This window comes from Crocodylus porosus, unplaced genomic scaffold (assembly GCF_001723895.1).
Source record: "Crocodylus porosus isolate Cpor-Errol unplaced genomic scaffold, CroPor_comp1, whole genome shotgun sequence".
In the NCBI taxonomy this organism is placed as follows: Eukaryota; Metazoa; Chordata; order Crocodylia; family Crocodylidae; genus Crocodylus; species Crocodylus porosus.
This window is the reverse complement of record NW_017728925.1, coordinates 12,993,905-13,010,613: the sequence shown is the minus strand read 5'-3', so window position 1 is coordinate 13,010,613 and position 16,709 is coordinate 12,993,905. Positions and strand designations below refer to the sequence as shown.

The window sequence follows — 16,709 nt, the reverse complement described above, 5'->3', positions numbered from 1 at the left end:
GCTAAGCCCCCAGGGCCCTTCTCTCCCCAGGTTACACTGATCCTTCAAGCCCCACCACTGACCAGGATCAGCTCCTAATGGTATCCTGTGTCCATTAAAGGATCCATATCCTTTATAGGGCGGATGGCCAACTGATGGCAAGCATGCATGCCACAAGTGCTGTGGGCAGCTTGTGTTTGGCACAGGGCAGAGCTGCGAGGAGAAAGGCAGCACAGCAGCAGACAGGGCAGGAAGCAGAAAGCAGAGCAGCAGACGAGTCAGGGACAGGGATCAGAGTGGCACTTGGGGTGGTTACAGGTTAATTTGTGGCACACCTGCTTTATAGGATATGGGAGGATTGGCTCCTCAGTGTGTCACCCTCTGCCTGTGTGAGGCTCTCTGCACACGCTGGTGAGCAGGTTTTGAGCACAGGGATCCCCGAGCAGCTCAGCATGCTTTAGCCACTGGATTGTACAGACAACTCCTCCTCGTGCCCCAGAATGAAATTTTTCTCCAGGCTGTGGACTAGAACCTTATAGAGACACCTACCAGGCCACATCCAGCATGAGGTCTGCTACAAAGCCAGCCTTGAAGTGGGCATTTTTAATATACAGAATTCAGATATCCCAGACAAACACTATCACATCTGTACAAATTGTTACAGTCCCATAAAAATAAACATTACAATAAGTATAAATATGTATTTACAGTGTACAAGGGAAAAGCAAGGAGGGGAAACAAAAGAGAACCCGTACAGGAGTCCGGAAAATTATTCTGAATTAACATGGGTGTTACCAAGAGCAGGCTTTGCCCCTTTTCTTCCTGACAGTAAGTGAACTGGCTCACTTGCATGACCTCTTTTCTCTGTGTAATGGCAGTCACAGTAGGCTGTCTTTTCACTCCCCTGTGTTAAGGGGAGCAAGGGAGGCTACACTCAAGCCAGGTCCCAGGGATGTCACCATTTGACACTGGATATGTGACTAGGCACATCCCAGGTGTTGGGAGCGGTATAGGTACATTAGTGCAGCACTGTATGAGAGCTATTTACCCCAACTAAGAAGCAGGGTATATAAGTTGTATGGAACACCTTGCTCATGTGGCTTCATTGTGGCCAGTCCCTGAGCTAGCTTGAATAATTCAGCATGGCACCACCTTATTTCCTGTAGACATTCCCTGCATTTCCAGGAACATAGCAACAGATGATTTGGCCAGTATGGCACTACATTGCTCATTTGTAGGCTCTTATCTTTCTAATATTACTACTACTACTAATAATAATCCTTTGCCCTGCTCTAGTGTCTTCCCTCTGAGGACCTCAGAGCGCTTAAGGAACCTGAATTAATTAATTTTCACAACTCCCCTGAGATGTGATACCCACTCTCTTTTACAAATGGGGAAACCAAGGTAGAAATGAGTGTTGTGGCTTGCCCAAGGTCAAGAAGAGCCCAGGAGAGACCAGTATCTCTTGTTCCAAGTCCTTTGCTTTAACCACTGGACCAGAAGGGAAGGAGAAGATAATGCTACGTTGTTTTTCTAATGCTTGTAAGGTTATCACGTGCTATATTGATAGGTACAAGAACTGCACAGATAGATGGAGGTATCCACTTCCTCATGAATGAGAATGATAAGAAACATGCTTCCGCATGGTCCTGAGCACCAAGTGTCTTAGAGGTCCATGCAGTTAACCTGGTGGTACCCAGTTGGGTAGCTAGGGCCTGATTTTTCAGTATCTCCCTCCAGCTCCAAAATAAAAATGTAATAATAGATTTTTTTTTTCACCTATTCACAATAAAAGCCCTGGTGGAAGAAAGAGAGCTGAGGTGTCTGTGCCCAAAACACATGCCCTGAGAAAGTTTCCAGGGGCCTTGCCTAAGCTGAGCACAGCTCACTGAATGCAACTGATTTGCATGCCCTGGGATTATCTTCCTAACCACCAAAGCAGCTTGTGGTTATAGGGATCTTAGCACAGACTGCTGGCCCATTGGTGCTCTTAGCCTGGAAGTCCCCCCTCATTGCTAGCAGACAGGATACGTGATTTCTGTACCCAGTGTAAATTCAGAGCTGAGACTTCCCGGACATTGCTCTGGATTTGCTCCGGAGGGGCTGGGATCGGGACTTGGCCTCATGCCTGTAACCAGGCCAGACACTGGACACTCGCTCTGCCTCTGTTCTTGGCCAGGTACGGAGGATGTGGGAGAGGCTGGGTGTGTACAGCTATACCAGGGTGAACAATAGAGCTGTACCTGACCCCGGGGAACGTGGGCAGTAGGTAGGCATTTAACCAGGGCATGTGCCCTAAGCCAAGCAGCGGAAGAGAGAAGACCAGGATGAGGGGAGGGAATACCGTCCCTGGACTGGGTCGCTGAGTGCCGGCTGTAGAAAAGGGCTTCACTTAAGGTTGTGCTGGCTCTCTCGGTGTCGCCGCAGGTCCACCTTGCGCTGGAAGCCCTTGGTACAGAGCTCACAGCTGAAGGGCTTGAAGCCGGTGTGCTTGCGGCTGTGAGTGATGAGGTTGGAGCTCTGGCTGAAGGCCTTGCCACACACCTGGCACTTATGGGGCTTCTCACCTGGGGAAGAGAAACAAACCTTTCCAGGCTCTGCTTGGGCAGCTAGCCAGATACCACCCTGCTCATGGGCCTCCATCGACGGCCCCTCTGTGGCTGAGAGATCAGCCCGGATAGCGTACTGGGAGCCTGGCCTCTCTGCTGCAGCTGCCCAGTCCAGGTCTCTCTCTCTGCCTGTGACAGTCTTTCCATCTCGTTCTGTTAACTTTCTGCTCTTGTTCACCCTCGTCTTTTATTGCATGCTTTCTTCACTCCCCCCCTCCACCCTCATTTTCCCTCCCAGTCTCTCACAAGTAAGACAGTCAGCTGTGTTTGACTTTAACCCGCTACTCTACAGAAAATACATTCACACTTCCCTGCTGGCTTTAGCGCCTGATTCAGAAGCAGGACATTCCCAGGGAGCCAGTGGTGCCTGAGCCTCATGCCCACAAACGGACTTGTCATCCATTGGTGCCCCTTCACCTAAGATACGTCCATGCACATGCGTGTGTGGAAGTGTTGTGGGCTCAGGTGTGCATGTGCATTGTGCTTTGGGGAGGTTTCTCACCGGTATGAATGTAGGTGTGTTTCTTCATGTCTGATTTCTGGTGGAAGCGCTTGCCACAGTACTGGCAGGGGTAGGGCCGCGTGTCCGAATGGATCAGGAGGTGGGTGGACAGGGTGGATGAGCGCTTGAAAGTCTTTCCGCACATCTTGCATTCAAAGCTTCTCTCCTGTTAGGGGAAATGAGAACTCAGGTTGTCAGAATCTCCAGTCACAGAAAGATGCTGAAGCATGAGGACAGCCCATAAGCCATCCAAGTTAGCAAGCTGAGCCAGACAAATCAAGTCACTTTTTATTAGGAATGTGTTACTATTATCTGTAGCACACCAGCAGGTAAGAGCCCTGGCCATGGACTGAGACCTCAGAGTGTTAGGTGTGGCATCTGCTCTAAACAGTTTACTATCCAGTGTCTCAGAGTCCTGCCTCTTGCAGAGTGTAGTGAGTCACAGGAGGAAACTATTGCAAATGAACCTCTGCCAGGTGGAAAGAGTTAGTAAGCATGGCATTGAGATTTGGGGGGCCAGACACATAGGGAGGACTCTGAGGCTGTTATTTTTCAGGAGGACCTGCCAGTTCTTCAGTGAAGGCCCACAAGGTGCATCAGCCCACATGAGATCTGTAGCTAATGAGGAGGACTCATTTGGAACAGGGGTTCACCCAGACTCCTCTCTGAAGTATCAGAGGAGGCAGCCTCTTTGAGGAGAGAGTGCCATGGCCTACCAACCTGAGAGTGGACGTTGGTGTGCTGCTCCAGACTCACGGCATGTCCAAAGGTTTTGCCACACACGTCACAAGCAAATGGCCTTGTCCCACTGTGTGACCTGCGGACATGGACCTCCAGGCCATGAGCGGTGGAGAATACCTGGGAAGGGAAGTTTGCAGTGAATTTTCTGGGGGGCAGCTGCATCCATTTTTCAGTTGCTTCCCTAGTTTGACGTTTCCCTCCAGTGGGGCGGGTGAGCCGCAACATATTGTGCAATTGTACAAACCATTTTCCCTGTCAGGAGGGTGAATGACCAGCTGTCCCTTGCTTGCTCTCCTTCTTGGTTATAAGGTACCAATAAGGTGCTTTTAGTGCCTGAGTCAGAAGCGGGACATTCCCAGAGGGCCAATGATGCCTGAGCTTTGTCTTATGGACTTATCATCCATCAGTCCCCCTCATTTGCCCCAAGTAAAAGCAAATAAGGTGCTTTTTACTTGCCCATAGAGATAGGCCCAAACCAGACTCCTGGATCCAAACATCATATGTTCCCTGAAGCTTCCATCTGACTCTGAACATGACCGCCAGCCTTTCCTTTCCATGGACTGAGCCCAAACCCCAGATGCAGCCAGGTGCAGTTCTGGTAAAGCCTAGATCCAAATCCAGGCTTTGTGGCTCGAAGTTATCTTTGCTTATCAGAGCCAGGTTCCCATGCACAGAGACCTGCTGCTAAAGCAGGGGCTGTGTTTTGGAGGTGGTAGCACCTTAGCACAGCTGTGAGCCCGACTACACCTTGCTTGCATGGGCTTTTCCCATCCTTGATCATGTCAGACCCCCTGACAGCCAGTCTCCATATGGGCCTCTTGCACTTCAGCATAATTTTATAAAACCCTCACATACGCATATGTGAAGACTACCCCAGGCCTCTCCCCAGCCCTGAGAGTCCTCTGGGTGACCCACCTTGTTGCACTTCACACAGTGATAGGTCTCCATGTCTGGGGAGTAATGCATGCTGTAATCAACTGGGGGCTCAGAGCTTGGTAGGAGGTGGCTGCCGTACAAGCTAATTGAGTGCTCCAAGAGGGCGGACTGCATGGTGGAAGACATCTGTCTGTAGCTGTAAGGGGAATGGAAGGTGTCCCAAGAGAAATTGGGCTTGTAGAAGGCAGGGGAGGTTGTTGAATTTCTGCAGTCCTTCATTTGCAGAGCTGAGATGGGGGTCTCTGAGATGGCAAAGGAGAAAGGGAAGAGAATGTTATGGAGACTGTTCTGGGTTTGACACTCATGCAAATACTTTCTCCATCATTAACTTCTTTGAGGTACTCATTCCATGATACCTATTTGCCACGGCCATCAGGCTTTAAGGCCACCACAGCCTGTGGCATAGGTAAAAACCTGAGCATCCCAACTCAAGTTAGCTTGCACCTCTAAAGCTTTCCTTTATCTTGGCTGCTGATGCTGGTGCCTGTAGGCCAAGAAGGTCCTACCTTTTGGCTGTGGGAAGCAGGATGGGTGCTGTGCTGATGGATGAAATCCTGTCAGCTTTCAAAAGCCTCTCATTGACCGATGCACCAGATCATCAAGAATGATGTCTATTTTGATGCCTTCAGAATAAATGAGAGTTATTACGCAAAGCAGCAGGCATCATACTTCATCAGCCAGGAATCAATCAGAGCCAGGCTCCCAAAAGAGCTGAGCTGCATCATAAACAGTATAGTTGACCATTGGTATGAAAATAGGAGCCTCTAGATTTGGGTAGCGAGCACATGGGAATATGGCCTGGTCCTGGTCTTGCGCTAACCTTGAACTGAAGTTCTGTTCAGATACTGCGCAGGGCCACTGCCTTCTTTCAGGCCAGCAGAGTCCTTCTCTTGTTTTGGAACCAGGTGTTCTGGGTCCTGGCTTTTCATTTCCTTGGGTGACTTGTCGCTTGTGGCTGCAATCAGAACAGGATCATGGTTAGTTTATTCCAGCTGGAAAATAACAAGGCTGTCATAAGCTGGGGCCGTGTGTGTGTGTTCCTATACAACACTGCACTCTTCAACAGTGTGTCAATAAAACTTGCCATTGTGACAACTCCTGGAGGTGTGCTTTAGCTCCTGTGTTCAAAGCATCCTCATCCTGGGGAAGACACATCTGAGTTCTGCCCTCTTGCATCTTCCAATTAACAAACAATCGGTGGAGGAGGAGAAGCAGATGCACTTGATGTGTGCAACAGTGAGGGTTGTGCTATTCTAGAGGGATGTGAGTGCTTCGATAACGCACGTGTGTCCAACAACATTTGTGCATGGTGCTCAGCGTAATGTACTTTGGCCTGCCAGACAGCGGTAGTATAATCTTGATTTTACAGACTGGAACAGGGAGAGTGAGCCACAGAGAGGGGAAATGGCTCATCACAGAGCGGCAGAGGGGGACTGACAGCTCAGAAGTCTCCCTGCCAGTCACTGTGCCACATTTCTTTGCACCTGGCCATTCCCAACTGCCCCGTCCCCTTTTGCTTGTTACGAATCAGAGAGGTGATGGATCTGTTTTAAGGGCCTCAGCCAGACTGATGCCCAGTACTGCGTCCTCCTCCTTCCTTGTGCACAAATAGCTTGATGCTGGAAAGGGTGGAGCTGGATTATCTGAAACATGAGCTCTACAGACTTCAGAGGAGGGCTGCTTGAGGGCACAAGGCAGCACTGAAAGGTCTAAACCCCTCCTTTGTTCTGAACAAGACAAGACATGTCATGGAAGGATAGGATTTTTCAGAGAGCTTGAGGTTTCCCTGCTATCTCCTTGCTCTTGTACATGGGGACATCACAGGGCCAGGCTCTCAAGCCCCAGCCAGGGACAGAATGCACTGTAAGTTGATCTTAAATTTGAATAAAGTAAATTTGAATTGTGCCTGAGGGATGAAGATAACAGCCCCAGTCCTCTTCCTTCACTGACAGCAGTGGAAGAGCACAAGGTGTGGGGGGGAAGGGGGGCGGTCAGCGAGAGTAGGAAGCTGCCGGGAAAGGAAGGCTGCTTTATGTGGGTGCAGCATATATCACCTTGCCCTTTGATCCCCAGTTGGCAGGGAAGGAAGGAGAGTTCTCCTTTCACAACATCTTGCATGAGCTAAGATCAAGTGGTGGGGCCTGCATGTAGGATGCCTGACAATGGATCTGGGAGTATCTGAAGTCCCAGGGTGAGTGCCTGGGATGGAGGATGGTCACCGGTTGTAGCACCATGCATAATGTTTAGAATGATCGAATTCTGCCTGCTCATTCAGTATAGTTTTTGGAGCAACTGAGTTCTGCTCAATCGATATGATTTGGAACTGATTTGGCTGATTTGACCTGGAACATGAAATATATTAATAAAAAGAAAGTGTTACCATGCTGTGGTATTCCTTGTAATGCACTAATAGCTGGTAATGGTCAGAGAGCAGGGGATACGCACAGAAAGAACAAATACATGGGGCTAGGCCTACAGAGCATATGGGTGGTAGATGGGCCTATTGGCAGTGTATACCTATGGTGTAGATGGAGCCTGTGGAAATCCAAGCACCCATTACAGGCATGTCTTCTGATGGCTAGAGGACTGCTGAAACCAGCTGCCTTTACTGCTGTCTAGTCCGATCCATGCCAATGCGATGGCATATGCCAGACCTGTCCTCTGGGATAACATGAGAATAAATACCTATATTTAAATAGGAAGAGGGAAGAAGAAGAAAAAAAAAGGCCCCGTCCAATCAGGGCCAAGAACTGGAAATCAATGGGACGCATTCATTCAAGTTTCTAAATCCACTTGTATGTGCAAAGCCCTCCAATGCAGTGTGGTATCTGTGCACAGACCCTGGAAGCATCAAATCAAAGGAGAGATGCAGTCAGAGGCCAAAATCAGTTTCTTAAAGCAGGTTTAATTCAGCTGCATCGATTGAGAAGGGGAGGGAGCCAGAGAGCTCACATAGAGACGAGGCTAGTTGTCTGTATACCAGGGCCCATCTGGAAGTCTTCACTCCCTGTCTAATGAGTTCAGAGTCACTTTTTACTGAAGCTAACTCAGCTGAGTTGAACAGACAAACTACATAGCACAGTGGCACTCCTGTGTCCTCCACCCCTCTCATCGGTACTTTTGGACAAACCCAGCAGGCGACTGACTCACCAGTGCAGGGGGAGGTTACTGGAACCCAGGTGCATAGAGGCAGATCATCTTCCACAAAGCGGTGCTGGTGGTATGTATGGGCCTTCTTGCTCTTCACCAAAAAGGAACGTGGCATTTTTTATTCACCTCCTGGGCAGAAACACAGAAAGATGGGAGGCAAATCGTAGCAGGGAACAGTCATTGCTATTGCTTCTCTCACATCTCTCACTGTATCGCATCTTAATGACCAGAAGTTAAACCTGCTTCCATGTTCATGAATGAACCAATTACATGGGGACTGAGAAATCAAGTGAAAAGTCCCTGCCATTAAGTCAGGATGGAGGAGCAACTATGGGGAATTAGGAATGGGGAAGGAAAGCATAGTAGGCAGATGGCTGAAGCTCACTGATGGGGATAAGAAGAGGACTGTATCATTGCAAAATATTCTCTGGTGCTGAATGCAAAAATGGTTTTCTTGACTGCAGATTTCAAAGTGCCATATACAGATGTAGGCCTTCCAACACACTTGATTGCAGCAAAGCAGTATCTTGATTGTCATTTTACTGAAGGGGAAAATGAGGCAAGTTCAGGTTAAGTGACTTGCCCCAAAGCCAATCAATAAGTCTGGGTCAGATAGGAATAAAACCCACAATTCTTGGCCGCTAGTCCACTGCTGTGGCCACTTGGCTGTGTTACATCTTGGACTGAAATCTTTCCAGTAGAGCACAAAGTGGGGAGAACTAACTGGAAACCATCTACGAGACAGGGACTGTCTTTAAGTTCTGTGCTTTTATTGCATTTAGCACAGCAGGGTCCCAAGTCCATGACTTGGGCTCCTGTCCGCTACTGCAGTGTCAGTAATAACCATAATACTAACACCAGCATGAGAGAGCCAGTGCTGAACAGTAGAAGACAAGCCTTGATGTGCCATGGGGTTTGTTTCAATAATACGTACAAAGCTGTCTTTTCCGTGCCAGCTTATATTTTGGCTGGTAAAGATACAAACTGCGAAGGCACAGCAGAAGCTCTGGGCAGGAAAGGGTTACCTTTTGGATCCGATCCAAATATTATAGGCCGTTGAAATGCACAAGTTAGAAACAAACAAAATGCTGAAATTTAATCATATGAAATTCTCTTGCAATGCATCTGTTATCTTCAGCATCCAGAACCCAACACTCCCCTTTCCCACTCCCTCCTCAGTTTCTAGGGCTAATAACTGGCCTTGTCCTAGAAAGCATGAAAAAAGTGTTCTATGTTATACACTGCAAGATCAGGTGATCTTTTATTTGCATGGTTATTTGCATTTTTCCCCATAATTGTTCAGTACAGTGGCAGTAAAAGCAAGCCCCAATATATTTTGCGTGGAAAATCTGTAATAAACCCTGGCTCCAAGCTGGCTGGTGAAGGCCTGATCATTTTTTTTTCATGAGAACAGGTGAAGCGTAATGTACATATGTACTAGAAAAGAACAAAACTGGCACATGTAGAGCAGGAAGGATCTGAATGATCTCAGTAGGCAGGACAGAGCAGTGAGGGAAAGTGCTGAATGGATTGTGGAGCTGCACCATTTAGAGTGTATAGAGGTCTAGGAGCCCAGAGTCCACCCCTTCAGGTATAGTGTGTAATTGTACTTGCCATCACTTGATCCCATTTTGTTTTAAAGGTCCTAAGGGACCAGATTTACAAGGGCTTTGAGAAGCCTAGTAGGATTTACAAAAGCAGGCAGCTAAGACCCATTGAAATCCATGAGATCTTGGTGCCTAACTCACTTACGTGCTTGTGTAAATTACACTAGGAACTAGCTGCACCTGGAAGTACCTAAGTGCCTTTGTAAATCTAGCCCAAGGGCTTCCATTGCTTAATAACTATCTCTGGGGCCAAATTTGGGAGCTTCTAACTTGTTTTAACTCTTTTTTTTTTCTCCTGCACATTTTCCCCAGAGCCTGAAGTGTGACATGAAACATGGTGTGTAAAAGCTTTTACGTGATATTCAGAAGTTAAAAGTGGGGATAAAAAACCAGGGCTAAAAATGAGCCAGGCCTTTCATCCACACATGGGAAAATGAAATCCTGTATCCAATTTCTCCTAAGCAGCACACAACATATGTCTGTCTCCATGTAGTGACATGGGAGCTAACTGACAGAGCTAGTTTGAGTGCAACACGCAGTATGGCCATGGTAGTGAGGCACTCCTGCCCAGCTAATCTACCCTGTGTTGTGCTGTGCAGGCACACCCAAAGTTACAGGGTCTACCCTTGCAAGTCCTTTGTGCATGAAACTTCCACTTAAGTCTGTGGGACTTTCCTAGGTAGAGCTCAGAATTTGGCTCACAAGTCTAATCTGAAAAGGGTCCATGGAAATCAATGGGAGGTCTGAATTTATTTGCACCCATGTACTTAAGATCCAAATACGGCCCAGTATCTCCGCTGCCAATAAGGGACTGTGCTGAGTTCAACAATCTTTGATGCACTACCGAACGTTACAAAAGGAAGTCACCTTCCCCCACCCCACGTTACAGAGAAAACAGGAACTGGGAGCCCACAGCATAGTTAATTAACAACTGCTTTGGATTGCATTTGTGATTTGCACGACCAACTTTGAGGAAAGCTGGGGGCACAGATTGTGAGAGAAAAATGCTATCTGTTTTTGAAACAGAAATTATCAGCAAGCGGTCAACTGTTCCTAATATCTACCAGTGATCTGCATGGAAACCAGCACTACCAACCCGCCTCCAACAGACAACACCTTGTCCTAAGGCACCAGTGCAGTGTCCAGCATATTTTTATTCAACCTTTAGTTAAGAATCCAGCTCTTTAGAGAGCCTGTTTTGTGCCAGGTGCCTTGTCTGATTATCATCTAAGGGTACCCACAAGATACACTGACTAATTAGGGATGACTATCCCAAATGCAACTGCTTCTGGCTGCTTCAACACAGAATATACATTCAGCATCAGATCAGTTCTAGAGTGCATGTTAACATCACAGGAAAACCAGGCAGAGGAAACATGCGCAGTAGGTAAGTGGCTAATTTAACAGTTTCAATATGGAGGAAATTTAATGTCCTGGGTGTTCAGAAGTGCCTAGTGATTGGGGATTTCTGGATTTTGGGTGCTGAATTTGAAACGTTCTAAAGGGGGCACATAAAGGGGCGGCCAGTCAGTTTGGAAAATCAGGCTTTTTTAAAGCAATCAGGACTCGAGGTAGAGGCAGTATCTTTTATTAGACTAACTAGATTTTTGCAAAAAAAAATTGTTTGCAAAAAGCTAATTGGTCTAATAAAAGATATCACCTCTACCACGAGTCCTGATTGCTTTTGCCTCTATACCAGTATGGCTACAACCTGCATACCTGAGGCCTTTTTAATGCACCTTAGAAGTGAACAACCTGCAGTTGCCATTCACCTGTGAAAACATATCCTAGTGCTCACAACAATACCTTTAGTTACATAATACCTGCCATCCCCAGTTGGGTGGCCAGTACCAGCTTTAGGAAACATCTCACCAAAACTTGGGGAGGGGGGCAGGTTGCAGCACTTATTGTTGTTAAGCTGATAGTTGTGCAAGGAGTTTGACACACATGTTATTTTCAGGTGTTTCTGGTTTCTGGGTCATAATTCTATTTAATCTGACATCCTACAGCTCAAGCACTCACAGAATGAATGGTAGGTTATAGATCCCAAGAATGCCATTATGGAGAGAGACCTAATGTAGGCAGGGACCCAATCCTGCAAACTTTCAGTAAAGTGCTTCCATTAACTTCATCGGGATCACTCAGAACAGCAGGTGTTCTCAGGACTGTACCATATGGTACCAAGTCCTAAATTTGGACCATACATTACCTCTTGAAGCTGACTTCATCCTTTTCTAACTCCTGAAATTCAGATGCTCTGTTCAAATTTGGAAGGCAGGGCAGAATGCCACCTTATATGCTAATTCAGACATGACTCCCAAGATGAAGGAAACTCCCCCCCCCTCAACACACGTTACATTTAGAGGATATTCCAAAACATCTTACAAGAATAAAGAATGATCTCGCTTACAGAAGATTCTGCTTTTGAAGGAAAATTCCCCACTTGTCTTCCATTTCTTAAGAGCACAAATCAGATAAGTTTTACCAGCTCCATTTAAAAATAATTCAATCTTTTTTGCCCCAAAAATGATCATCCAGTCACTAGTCCTGCCTAACAAAACTCTACTCACTCACAACAGCTATCATTTGTATTTGATTTTTTCACTGGAGAAGTGAAACCGTTAGTTTCCCATCCCCATGGAACACTTGGGCCAATGGATTTTGTGTGAGGGGCAGTAAGCTTCCATTATGACTTTCCCCATCAGGTGGATGGAGAGCTTTGCCTATCTTGATTAAATACAATTTTTTAAATAAAGTCCTTTAAAAGTGAGTTGGGGATTGGTTACTAGCATCCACTGAAGTCAGTGAAAAAACTCCCATTTATTTCAGTGGATGTTGGATCAGGCTTCAAAGTATAAATAGCCCGACATGGTACCACATGTTAAAATCTGCTAGTCCTTCTAATATATAAGCTCATGTGTCAGCTCATTATGTGAGTTTACTGGTTGTAATTTTTCTGCCTAGTATATTGAACAGTCCTGACTATAAGTCAGGGGTTAACTCAAACTCAGTCTGCATGTTAATAGTCATGTCACAGCAATCTGAACATTTGGGAGGGTGTTAAATAAGTTGGTAGGTCAGAAGCAAAAATGTTGAATAGTATAGACTGAAACCTCAGCTGGTGTAAACTGGCGGAGCTCCACTGATGTTAATAAAGCTGCACCAGTTAACTTAAACTGAAGATCTGGCTCCAGAAACACCTGTTAATGTGACCTCTATGCCTAGGTACAAAGAGGCACGTCTGGAAACGAGTTCTGTTGCAGGGTGCTGGTTGCAACCTGTGTGTTTGAAGGCATGGTAATATCTTATCTGTACTTGTCAACTGTTATTTTTTTTTTTCAACTGGCGGGGTGAGTGCATGTGTGTGGAATGAATATGCAGCATATAGATTTAAAAGATGTTTCTTCTATTTTACCCAAGCACCTTATTATCAAAAAAATCCCCAGCCCAAGTCACTGCCTTGTGTAATAGAATATATCATATATTTGCAAGCATGAAAAAAAAGTAAAGTAAAATTTTTCAAAAGCTCATCAAAGGAAGGAAATAAACAATGCCATTAAAAGTGTATTTTAAAGAAAAAAAATCACCTGTTTGGGGGACTGGGTTTGCAGGATTCGAGCTCAGTCTTGAAATCTCTCCAGACAAACTGCCAGCAAGACGTCGCCTTCTCTGTGTGGCTTTCTTCCACTTTCTCACTTGGTTGCTGTCTGCTGAAATAGATACTTCTCCTTTTTTTTCTTTCTCTGTTTTTGCCCCTGTTCCCCTCCCTGATTTTTCAATCAGATTATTTGTGTCAAAATCTGGTGGTGAAGAAACAACCAATGGAGAAGCAGAGCCCAGACAGTATTTGCTTATCAAAACTTTCCAGGACTTTGAAAACTTGAAGTGAATTCACATTGCCCAGCTCTGAAGTTCAGGAGTACCTCACTGAACTCATTGGGACAAGGGGACTTTCTGCTGAAATAATCTTTTGTCCTATGGACAGAAAGCATGACAAAGGGAAATAAGGTACCAACAGGAATTTGCAGATCAGGAATGGCTCTTAAGGAACATGTATTCTTATACACAAACTCATCCTTACATCTTCCACGTACAGACCCCCCATCTCTCGCGCACACGTTAGCATCATAAAGCTATCTGACAAACTAATACATACATGATTATTTTTGTTTCAAAATGTATCTTCATCTCTAATTTCTGTGGGAAAAAAGAATTAGATAGTGATACCCACACATTAGCAACTGAAAAGCCGTCATTCATTTTCCTAAAGTTAGGAATGTATGCCACACGTACATTGCACCTTTGGTGCATGAACAGGCAGCTGTGTATATCGATGGATGCATACATCTGCAATTTTGCATGGTTGCATATAGACGTATGTTATTATTTGGGTATATAATGTATTAATATATCATTTGTATAATGCGTGCTTATTAATAAACATCTCTCTGATATGCTTTTCAGCTAATGAGTCATAATAAGAATTTTAATGTTTGTAACTTCCTTTCTCCCAAGGATCAGAAAGCACTTTACAAATATGAGATCACTGACCTGCATAATGCCCTTGTGAAACAACTAGTTAACGGAGTAATTGAAGCAGCAGTAAAGTGAGGAGCCCGAAGTCATGTGGTGATTCTGCAGTAGAGACGGGGACAGAATCAGCAAGTTCTGAATACAGGTGACTTGCAAGAGGTACTAGCATGCTCTCGTGTTTTTGAACAAAAATTAGTTTATCCTCCTAAAAGCTTGCCAGTATATCTATATAATGTCTTGTACCCAAGGTGTCTGTTTTTCCCTATCCTTCTCCCTCACACACAGGTGCATTATGGCATGTGCTAAGTATGTCATCATTTATTATTAGCTGTTCTCTGACAGTGTGCTCAGCGCTGCACAGAAAACTTGAACCAGGCAGTCCTTTTACTGCCTTGTGAAGGCCAATTCTTGCATGCTGTTTTGTTCGTAGTGCCATCTATTGGCACTACTTAAAATCACAATGCATGGCCAAGTGCCATTGCACCTTGAGCTTGCAGACAGACTCCTCACTTGCCCCGGCATGAAACAGGGGCTCTTGCTCTGGGATTTCGATATGAATGTAGGCTTCTCCAAATTTCTGAGGTTTTTGATCCTGCCCATCTCTCTCATTGCCCTGCATAATTAATTCTTGTTGTTTATAGAAGCAGCATCCCTCCCTGCTACCCTCCCTCCCACATTTATTTATTTAGCAGAGTTTTGCATGAAAGAAACTGTTCACAAAGCATTGTGCTGGGAAGTTGATTTGCATCCTCTTAAACACAGGCATTTGAAGGATTACATCTCTCACTACAAAAACAAGCATTGTAATGGAAAACCAAGATGTGCGCTGGAACTTCAGGGTTTCATATGTAGAGCATTACAAGCATTAAATTAAAAGGAAAAATGACAAGCCGATGAAAGGGCTGATGTGTTATTTTATGAAGCACTTTGGAGCCAGCTTCTGAAGCAGCTTTATGCACAAGCCTCTCCATGATTTAGAGTGGAAGCGGCTACAGCATCTGATTCTTGCTGCGGAAAACAGACCACCCAATCAGGCTGGCTCTCTTGGGGGTTTGCTGCTTGCTGGGTAAAGTAGCTGCAGAAGGGACCCAGGAATACACTCAATAAAACCTTGCCTTTGGTTCTTAGTCCTGATTATACTCTCTGAACTGTTCCCATTGAAGCGTGGGAGAACTTGCCTGTTCTTTCTGGAGAAGAAGAGGAGGGCCAGTGGCCCATGAGTGGTGCCAGCTTATGTCCAAATTAGAGCAGTCTGCTAGTAAAGAGGGGTCTTAACTTGGATGGTAGTCCATGCCCAATGACAGGCCAGCCAACTTGAACTGAAAGCAACACTGTAGTCAGCTTAGAAGTTTTGGCTGTGGACAAATCATAACCAGGTATACTTTGCAGTAAATATAAACCCTGCAGTTGACAGTGCTCCCAGAGACTTGCCAGGGATCCACACCATAGATGAACTTGAAGCTGCATTAACTTTCTCTGCAGAGCCATAGAAGCTGAAAGGTATATGCCTCTGTTCCTGTCTCTAGCTGATTCACACCCCATCTCATCACTTTTCCCTTGCAAGTTCCATGACCAGAAGAAAAACTCCGTAGGGCCCTGGAAGAAGGAAGAAAGGCTAACATGGATGACTGAATGGAACTGTATGTATGGGCTTGTGCCAGTTTCTTGGTACACTGAAAACATGGCTAGTATTGCTTTTTTTGAGGACAGCTTAATTCTATGTATGGTGTATTCTGAGGGCACAGCCTCAGACTGAAGAAGGCTATGCACTAATCCAGGGATGTATGTAGTAGCCATGTTGGTCTGAGATGAAAGTTCTAGAACTCGTGGTTCCAAAACGATACCTTTTATTAGACCAACTGAGAAATTGCAAAAAAAATTGCAGAAAAAGATTTTTTTTTTGCAATTTCTCAGTTGGTCTAATGAAAGTTATAATTTTGGAACCAAGAGTTCTAGATTTTTGCATGCAGTAATCCAGGCATTCACGTACCTCACTTTTATGTATATAGTGCTCCCTGACTACAGGAGGAGCCTGTGCTGAGCTTTACACACCTCATGTTAGAGAGGTCTTACGTCTGTAATTGTAGCCTTGGAATTGACAGGACCTTTCTCGTAGCAGATTGTCAGGTCTGGGCTTCTTTAGAAGCCTGGAAATTGGTGGTTTGTAGTTTCAGCAATTATGCAGTTAAATTGAGTACAGTTAGGTAACAAGGCAAACAGTGGAGCCAGAAGCTGCTATGCACTTAACAGTTTATGCACTTGCCCAGTATACGCATAACTTATGTTCCTTACAATATGAGCAAATGGCAACAAAAAGGGACTTGCCTTGTGTTAAAGGAAGTACACTGTAATGCTGTCTGTTCTAAATACATGTCATGTGAATCACAGCCGACACGGTGGGTAAGACATTTAAGTTCAGTATGCATCTAAATAAGAATGCACAAGCACCACGGTTACTGAAGGATTCTTTGCTTCACTGTGAAGCAGCAAGAAGCACATGCAAACCCCTACTAGTGCCTGTGTGTTTCCTTTGTCAACTGTAATGTTATGTTAATTAAGTCAAAGTTGAATAACACTGCTAATTGCTTCCAGTTCTTTTCTGAAGCTTATCCTAATTTGAGTTATTTTCCTAGGCAGATTAAATAAACACAT

The 16,709-nt window shown here is 45.4% G+C and overlaps 1 protein-coding gene and 1 long non-coding RNA gene across 3 annotated transcripts; one reads left to right on the top strand and one right to left on the bottom strand.

Annotated features, from left to right (window-relative positions):
• Positions 1-549: 549 nt before the first annotated feature.
• Positions 550-13,280, bottom strand: GFI1B (growth factor independent 1B transcriptional repressor). Of its 2 annotated transcripts, none has more exons than XM_019540855.1 (7): positions 13,112-13,280; positions 7,918-8,046; positions 5,588-5,722; positions 4,747-5,009; positions 3,811-3,948; positions 3,091-3,256; positions 550-2,546 (listed from the first exon to the last, which is right to left on the bottom strand). In XM_019540855.1, the coding sequence occupies exons 2-7, from the start codon at positions 8,030-8,032 to the stop codon at positions 2,368-2,370; spliced, it is 996 nt and encodes a 331-aa protein (XP_019396400.1). In that variant the 5' UTR covers positions 8,033-8,046; positions 13,112-13,280; the 3' UTR covers positions 550-2,367. The 2 variants fall into 2 exon arrangements, with proteins under 2 accessions (XP_019396400.1, XP_019396401.1); XM_019540856.1 differs by lacking the exon at positions 13,112-13,280 and adding an exon at positions 7,285-7,428 and having other exon boundaries at positions 7,918-8,007.
• Positions 13,281-13,507: 227 nt separating this feature from the next.
• On the top strand, positions 13,508-15,177 carry LOC109313972. The gene is made up of 2 exons (XR_002102189.1): positions 13,508-14,216; positions 14,820-15,177. It is a non-coding gene; the product is annotated as an uncharacterized LOC109313972 (long non-coding RNA).
• The last annotated feature ends 1,532 nt before the right edge of the window (positions 15,178-16,709 follow it).

Bases quoted from the DNA above. Each gene is read 5' to 3' on its own strand.
- GFI1B (XM_019540855.1), bottom strand. From the start codon at position 8,032: ATGCCACGTTCCTTTTTGGTGAAGAGCAAGAAGGCCCATACATACCAC. The intron at 5,723-7,917 runs GTGAGTCAGTCG...TTCTGATTGCAG, and splicing joins AGTAACCTCCCCCTGCACTG to CCACAAGCGACAAGTCACCC. The intron at 2,547-3,090 runs GTGAGAAACCTC...TCTCTTCCCCAG, and splicing joins ACACACCTACATTCATACCG to GTGAGAAGCCCCATAAGTGC.